Source organism: Budorcas taxicolor, chromosome 18 (assembly GCF_023091745.1).
Source record: "Budorcas taxicolor isolate Tak-1 chromosome 18, Takin1.1, whole genome shotgun sequence".
In the NCBI taxonomy this organism is placed as follows: domain Eukaryota; kingdom Metazoa; phylum Chordata; class Mammalia; order Artiodactyla; family Bovidae; genus Budorcas; species Budorcas taxicolor.
The window spans coordinates 36,859,975-36,868,506 of NC_068927.1; the positions used below are offsets into that span (position 1 = coordinate 36,859,975).

Sequence of the window (8,532 nt, forward strand, 5' to 3'; positions counted from 1 at the left end):
TATGCTGGGGAGTCAAGGGGAGGGGCTTGGTCCCTGCCTGGCTGTCCCAGGAAATGCATCAAAACACAGCATATTCTGTTTGTGACACTTTATTGATGCTGAGGGGTGGGGAGGAAACCTACAAGTGTATGTGGGACCAAGCAACCCCAGGTGGGAACAGGGCAGGTGTTGAGTCCTGGCCCCTACTGGGTGGGGAAGACAGAGTTGCCACTGAAGGCACAAGGGATGAGCAGCTGCCGGTACTCCAGGGGCAGGTGCCGCTCCACAAGCACGTGGAGGGAGACTTGGTCAGTGACCAGGCCCTGCCTGAAGCAGAGGACAGAGAATGAGAGAATCAGCGCCAGCATTCCCACACCCAGTACCTCCCTGCTTCCATCCGCTTACCTTCGCAACAGCAGCTCCAGGTCCTCTGGACTCACGGTCTTGCGCCCAGCATGAGCAGCAAATACCTCCAAGTCGTCACAAAGATGCTGGAAGTACTTGTCCAGGCTGCCAGGAAGGTTGGGGTAGGACAGACTGTTCATAATCTGAGGGGCTCCTCTCCCCAACCTAAATGTCAAGGACTCACCACTTCTCCACCATCTCCACAGCCTTCTTCTCCATGGGCATCTTAGCATAGAAGCTAAAGAGTTTTGCATAGTGGTTCAGTCCAGCCTTGTAGGGATCTTGACGGGGTCTGGAGCCAGGGATTCGGGGCCTGGGAGGAATCCTGGCCGACAGACGCTTTGGGAGTTCTGAAGGTAACCTGGAGACAAGAAGTGAACAGAGTTAAGCTAAATGCTCCCTTAAGAGGCCCCTAATCAAAGATAAATCTTGCTGGCTCCTGCCAAGATTGGGGTCCTTGTGCTCCTTGGCCAGCCTGGGCCTACAGTTCCAACCAATTCTGGGGGGCAATGGAGATAACGGGGCTATGTAGAAGCCTGGTCTTTCCCTGGGGCCCTGATGCTTCACAAACTGGACACAATGTCCCCGTCTCACTTTATCATACAAACCACTACTCAGGCCCATGCTTTGGCACAGACACTCCTCTACCCCTGCCCCACCCCTAGCTATTGCTGCCTGTCCCATTCTGCTAATCCTTCGCCAGGAAGCCTCCTCTGAGTACTTATTAGCCCAGGTACTTCCCCCTGGTCAGGCTCTTCTAAGCCGCTGCAAGCAGCCTGGGATTACAGATGTGCTCTCAGTGAGCCCTGCCCAGCCCACCTCAGGGTGCTCTACTGGGTCACATCTGCATACCTACAGGAAGAGTAATAACCTTATGGTGCCCAATGACAACTTCCTTCTAAGGGGACAGTGCCTGTCCCCTTCTAAGAGGCCCATGTGGAACAGGGTCATGGGATCTTACACTGCAGTGCTTGGTGGTGGAGCTGGCTCAGGAGACTGAAGTCGCCTGGTCCGAAGGAACTCTGGAGTGCTGGGGGCCAATTTTGGACTTGCTGCAGAAGAAGCGCAGGGTTATAGGAGGCTCAGGCCTGACCATCTCACCCAACCCTGACAGCCCGCAGCTCCCTTATCCTGTTCTTTGATGGTTTTATCTAGCTCTGGCCCAGCAAGGTGCCCTTTGCAGTTTCCCTGGCCCAAGACTACCTGTGCCCAGAAACACAAGCTAGGTTAAGTCCCTCCTCCGAGGCCAGGAACATAGCTGTCACTTACCCACCCACTCCCTGATCCCTGCACTGGGCCCGTTACCCAACCTACCAGAGGGGTCTTCATCCTCTGAAGATCCTTCTGGCTCCTTGGCCTCAATAGCCCCCAAGGATCCTGCTGCTTCTGCCACCTCTGTGTGTCCTTCAGGCTCTTCTGCCCTAGCAGATCCTTGTTCTTCTGCTGTCTTCTCCACTTCCCTCACACTCATGCTTTCCTCCATACTTTCCTCTGCTTCCTCACCTACTCCATTCTGTAGGGGCTCTACACCATCTTCTCCAGAGATACTGCTGATGTTTGGAAAGCCCATAGCAAGGGCTTCAACCTCCTCCACCTTTCTTGCCAGAAGCTGGGCTGGTTTCCCAGGACCTGAGTCTAGGGGACAGAATACACACTGGAAAAGCAGTAGGCCAGGGCTGTAGCTCTGAGAGGGTAAAGATGAAGTAGTAAAACCCAGCCTAGCACATCAAGGAGGGAAGAAGGCCAGAGGCGGCACCAGGGTACTGGTTTGGAGTGTCCTGGCCCAACACTGACTTTGCTATTGGATGAACGGATCAAGAGCCCTCTAAAAGGACTTGGGGGAGGAGGAAGAACCACCGATGCCAATTCTTGCTCAAGCTAGGCTTGACTCCAGGTCGCATGCCCCACATACTCACGGTTGTTCTGAAGTCCAGGCCCACTGCTCCATGTCCTGCGACTGGCAGGCCCCTCCACTTCTTTGGCCCCAGAGGGAGAGGGACAAGGCAGGGAGTGGTGTACACTGGGGGAATGGCCAGCCAAGGGCTGAGAGAAGGGCTGGGTGTCCTCCAACACTGTGTCCATTGGCACAGTAGCAACAGGGGTTCTGTGGCTCTCACCTGGAAATCAAAGGCCAGGTGGCACTGAGAATTTTGCCCACCTGCTGCTACCCAGTCACCAGGGCCTAAGTAGTAGGTCTATGAGTCTACCCAAGTGGCCCTCAGAAAGAGAAGACTACCTAGCACTCAGCTTAATCTCCCTTCCACAGCTCTCCTTGCTTACCTCCCTGCTCCTCAGCCTGGCATCCCCAGGCTCCAGAGCTTGCCCCACTCAAACTGCTCACCCATGCCTCCATTCTCCACTTCTTACTCAGGTCCCTCTGCCAGAAACCCTTCTCTTGCCGTGATGAACTTCATTTGTTTTCTAGAATCAGGCTCCCAGGTCCACTCTGGCTGACCAGCTCATCCTGAAACTTAGCCCTTTTCAATCTTCCAATAAGCTCCAGCCACCATATCACACCCCTTTCCTACCCTGAGTCCTGTAGCTCTTCAAGGATACAGGGTTCTGGAAGATACTGAGGGACTAAGACTGGACCCACGAGATAAGAGGCAAATTGTGGAAAGAAACCAGGAAGTCTTCCTAGATCTACTGGCCAGGACTACTGACCATTCCTGACACAAAGGAGAGAGAAGCAACCTTAGACTCAACAGCACCTCCCATCAATCATGGGGTAGAAGCTTTCCCCATTGACTAGAAGAGGAAAATCTCAACCTTACCTGGAGGAGCCACAGCCAGGGAAGTATCTCGCAGATCCTGCAAAAATGTACCCACATCTACTACTCGGCGAGGAGGAGGTCTGCGAGCCAAACCAGGCCTCTTCACTGATTGTGGCTGGAGAGGCATGGCAAAGGTCAAGTTGAGAGAGCTGATGGGAGGGATAAGGCACAAAGGAAAGTCAGGTACCTGAGGCCTAACCCCCTTTCCCCACCACAGAAATTCCCCCAGCTCCCCTGGTGCTCTCATCTTTTTGAACAGCTACCATGCTGTAAGCATGGAGGAGTACGGTCAGATTCCCTCCTAGTCAGCACCTCCTTTCCCAAGCCTCTCTTCCACCAATTCCCAGAATAAATAGGCAACAGCACCTGGTGAGGGAAGAGGCATCAGCATTCTCACGAGGCTCTACAGAAGATGTAAAAAGAAACCATAAGTTACCAGGCCTCCTCAGCCTCTCCAGAGGACAGAGGAGGGTGGCCACAGGTGTTGTCCAGGACCTCACCTTGGGAAAGATGCCCCCAGTCCATTCCTTGCTGAAACTCTGACAACCTCAGCCTCTGCTTTCTTCTGCCAGGAGCCAGCAGACCTGGAGCCAGGGTTGTGGGGGGCTCAAGTTCAGGAAGTTGCAGCTCCAGACTACAAGGATGGAGCTTATCTCAGACAGACTAGGACACCCAATTCTGGCTCTTGGGGCCCCCCAAGAGACTCCCTGACCAGTAATGCCCCCAACAGCCCAGTCCAAGGGGGGAATTTACTGTACCTGCCCCGACTGCTTTCCCGTCTGGAAGGCTGGACCACCTGTGGTGATGGCACCAGCTTCACCACAGCCTCTGGCTTTACAATGGAAGATTCGGGAGCTGTAGAAATAGCAAGGAGAGGACTTCCCAGGTGGTGCAGTGGGTAAGAATCTGCCTGCCAATGCAGGGGACTCTGGTGGGAAAGATTCCACATGCTGTGCAGCAACTAACCCTGAGAGGCACAACTACTGAAGCCCACGCACCCTAAAGCATGTGCTCTGCAGTAAGAGAAGCCACTGCAATGAGAAACCCACGCACTGCAATGAAGAGTAGCCTGCACTTGCTGCAACTAGAGAAAGCCCACACACAGCAGTGAAGACTCATTGCAACCAAAAATAAAGAGCAAAGAGAGCATGAAGCTGACAGGGCAGGCTACACTAAATGAGGGATATCATGGGGCTGGAGCCTGATTCTTACTGCAGGCCAGTGCTTGCTCACCAGTTAGTATGATGTTCTTCAACAGAGTCCGGGGTGTCTGTTCCTCCAGGTGTCCACTGGCTTGAATACGGGCCAATCTGTCAACAGACTTTGGGGAAAAGCACCAAGCAATCAGTCTGTTCTTTTGCCTTGAGAGTCCTTCCAGGTGGGCTCCAGAGCAGACCTAGAACTCAAGGGCCCCCTGAAGGCAACCAGAGCCCTATAGTGGTCAGTGGGTAGGGCACTTACCGCTGCTGTATGAGATCGACGCCTGGCAGTCATCTTTGTTTGACTCCTCTGCCTCCTAGAGGAAGGTGTTTCAAGCAGGTCTCTCTGGGCACTGTGTAAAGACCAGCAACTGTGAGAATCATGTAGGAAAGGGGAACAAGAGGAATTAGAGACATATCTTCATCTGGGATCTTGGCTGAAGTCTTCTACACTCAGGGACAGGGACCTAGAAACCACTTGCCCCTCCCATAGCCGTGTTCCCAGTCTTGTGTCAACAGGGTTGTGGATGAAAGGGAGCCAGAGAAGAATGGGAAGAGAAAGGAAATATGACGACCCAGCCAGAGCGAAGGGCTGAGGAAGACTTCACAGAGGTGACTTTGGCAGAATCAGGGGTTCCACACTGATACGTGGAACAACTGGAAAAGTATCTGTTCTAGACATTAAAACAAAACAAGGATATTAAAAAAATTTTTAAACCTTTTAAGTACTCTTCAAGGTCGGACAGCAACCTCCACATGGGTCACTCTAGCCCTAGTTTTTCCAGTCCAATCTCCTCTCAGATTCCAGAACTACATAAATGTTCCTATGGCATAACTCCCACCTCGTCACTCATAGGTGTAAAACCTATAGTGAATGGCTTCTCATTGTCTATAAAGGAACAGGAACGCCCCAGAATGTCAGCAGACGCCATCTTCCACACCTTCTGCACCGTAAGCTCACCACCGCCCTCACCCACTGACACTCCCACCACGTCCGGCCAAATTCCCTGCTCCCTAGCAAAGCATGGTTCCAGTTCCTGCCCCCAGACTGCTACCCAAGCTGTTCTCTCCAATTCCTTCCCCATCTTTCAGCGGGGAACGAACCGCCTGGGAGGCTGTTCAGGGCAGATGCCTGTAAAACTGGCCTAGAGAACAGAGCAGAAGACCAGATTCTGAGCAAATATCATTCGCTTCCAAAAGCGGCCCGCCCAATGACGCCTGCATAATTGAGTTCTGAGGTCCTGAGCGGCCTGGAGGCTCAGGGGTCGGGGCACAAACAGATGACCCGAGCCCAGCGGGGAGAAAGGAGCCTGGTCTGAGTCCTGCGCTCTGCTCTTCTCCGGAACTCAGTTTCCCTCTCCAAACTGAGTCAGCGCGGGACCCCATCTCCAAGGGCCTGTGGTTGCTCTTGTGCTGGGGCAGCGGCCTCACATACCCAGACCGAGTACTCCGAGCTCGCCGCGGTGTGCGCGGGTCCGCTGTATCCAGCACCCGCCGTAGCAGTGTGCGTGTCGTAGGCTCGCTGTCAGGGCTAAAGTTGTCGGCCATCGCCTCAGCTGCCCACTTTCCCAGCGGCTTGGGTATCCACAGCCGTCTCCTTCCCGCCGCCACATTTAAGCCAACTATCGCGATGCTTCGAATTAGGTCAACTCTCGTAAGGCCACCGCACAGCCCCATGGGAATTGCAGTTCTAGTCCTGCAGCGGCCTTCTCTCGGTATGTACAATGGTGGTTGCAAACTGGTTTTGCAGGCATTCTTACCTTGTGTGTTGTGTTCAATTGCTCAGTCGTGTCCATCTCTTAGCGACCCTGTGGACTGTAGGCCGCCAGACTCCTCTGCCCGTAGAATTTTCTTGGCAAAAATACTGGAGTGGGTTGCAGTTTCCTCCTCCAGTGTTCTTGCCTGGAGAATCCCAGGGAGCCCGGTGGGCTGCCGTCTATGGGGTCGCACAGAGTCGGACACGACTGAAGCGACTTAGCAGCAGCAGCAGCAGCCTACAGGGGATCTTCCCAACCCAGGGATCGAACCTTCGTCTCCTGTATCTCTTGCATTGCAGGCAGATTCCTTCCCACTAAGCCACTGGGGAAGAAGCCCCATCCTTGAGCCTGGGCAAATATAGGCAACTATTCAAAACCTCGGTTTCCTTACCTGTAAGAGGAGGGTACTCTTGCCTGGAAAACCCCATGGGCAGAGGGGCCTGGTAGGCTGCAGTCCATGGGGTCGCGAAGAGTCGGACACGACTGAGCGACTTCACTTTCACTTTTCACTTTGCTGCACTGGAGAAGGAAATGGCAACCCACTCCAGTGTTCTTGCCTGGAGAATCCCAGGGACAGAGGAGCCTGGTGCGACAGAGGAATCCTATGGGGTCGCACAGAGTCAGACACAACTGAAGCGACTTAGCAGCAGCAGCAGCAAGAGGAGGGTGATACCCACCTAATAAGGGTATATGTGTATGTGTGTAATGACTCAAAGAGATAATGTTTAACTCAGGATCTGACATATAATAAGCCAGGCCACAAAAAAAAATAGCAGCTACTTTTGTTAGAATGTCTCTCATTCTCATCTCCCACTCCGAAGATAAGGAGAGACACATTTGGGCCACTAAAAGAATTACTGTAGTCTATATGTGATCTGGTCAAATTTGCATTTGCCTACCAATGTGTCTGTATCTATCACAATAAATCAGTTTTCAGGCTAGGAGGCTAGTGAGCTGTTTGTGATCCAGCAGAGATGTTAAAATTTTCAAACACAAGCAATTTCAAGATGAATTCTGGCTCTCAAAAGTTCTGTTAATATCGGAGACTCCATTACCATATTTTCGCCAATTGATAGCCCCATTGCTGACCTTTCTTAAGTTTTAGTGGGAACTGAAGTAGAACTTGAGTTATGCATTTCCTGTGGAGTTTTTCTTCATGATCCTAAACTGAGGGTGAAGTATCAGATACTGGAAACAGGCATGGGCACATTTGTGTTTGTGTTTAAACATAGATTAAAGAAAATATAAGATTTTTGCATCTCAAGAATTAAAAAAAAAAAAGATTATTGCGACTCAAAATAAGAGAACTGCGGAGGAAAATCATATCAATATTCTCTGTGAAGGAAAGCTACACAGCTGAAAATAGCCTGGAGTTAAAACTCCCCTTCAGGTCCTCCCCACCATTCTATACAGATAAAGAACTTTCTCCCCCCAAGAAAGGAATGGGCATTAGGATTGATTACGTTCAGCTTCCACCCGATCCCAGGCTCCAGCCGGTCTCAGGAATTCCTTACCCCAGTTGTTGAAAGCTAACTAATCAAAAATAATCATAAGAAAAAACAGACCCACCCCCTCAAAATGATGTATCTCCACATATATATGTTTTCTATATACACCTACTCTCTTCTTGATTTAGCGCAGCAGCCAACTAATGGGACTGCTGCCCCTTCTTGCCTCATTAAAGGTGATCTGTTCCTGTAAAGTGCCGGTCTTGTTTTTTTTTCTGAACCTCCTTCTCTAACTCCCTTACCTTACACCCTGTCATTTAGATCTGACCTCTATGATGGCTTCCCTTGTGGCTCAGCCAGTAAAAAATGCACCTGCAATGCGGGAGACCTGGGTTCAATTCCTAGGCTGGGAAGATCCCCTGCAGAAGGGAAAGGCTACCCACTCCAGTGTTCTGGCCTGGAGAATTCCATGGACTGTATAGTCCATGGGGTCACAAAGAGTTGGACACAACTGAGCAACTTTCACTTTCACTTTCTGTGTTCAGTTCAGTTCAGTCGCTCAGTCGTGTCCGACTCTTTGCAACCCCATGAATCGCAGCACGCCAGGCCTCCCTGTCCATCACTGTCTCCCGGAGTTCACTCAGACTCACGTCCATCGAGTCCGTGATGCCATCCAGCCATCTTATCCTCGGTCGTCCCCTTCTCCTGCCCCGAATCCCTCCCAGCATCAGAGTCTTTTCCAATGAGTCAACTCTTCGCATGAGGTGGCCAAAGTACTGGAGCTTCAGCTTTAGCATCATTCATTCCAAAGAAATCCCAGGGCTGATCTCCTTCAGAATGGACTGGTTGGATCTCCTTGCAGTCCAAGGGACTCTCAAGAGTCTTCTCCAACACCACAGTTCAAAAGCATCAATTCTTCGGCGCTCAGCCTTCTTCACAGTCCAACCCTCACATCCACACATGACCACAG

At 51.7% G+C, this 8,532-nt stretch overlaps 1 protein-coding gene across 1 annotated transcript; it reads right to left on the reverse strand.

Moving 5' to 3' along the window:
- Window positions 1–182: 182 nt before the first annotated feature.
- CENPT (centromere protein T) lies at window positions 183–6,034 on the reverse strand. Its single transcript, XM_052656511.1, has 13 exons — window positions 5,793–6,034; window positions 4,620–4,710; window positions 4,392–4,479; window positions 3,917–4,013; window positions 3,659–3,792; window positions 3,525–3,561; window positions 3,159–3,307; window positions 2,301–2,501; window positions 1,699–2,019; window positions 1,346–1,436; window positions 569–745; window positions 385–489; window positions 183–306 (listed from the first exon to the last, which is right to left on the reverse strand). Exons 1-13 carry the CDS (start codon window positions 6,032–6,034, stop codon window positions 183–185), a joined length of 1,857 nt encoding a protein of 618 aa, XP_052512471.1.
- Between the last annotated feature and the right edge of the window lie 2,498 nt (window positions 6,035–8,532).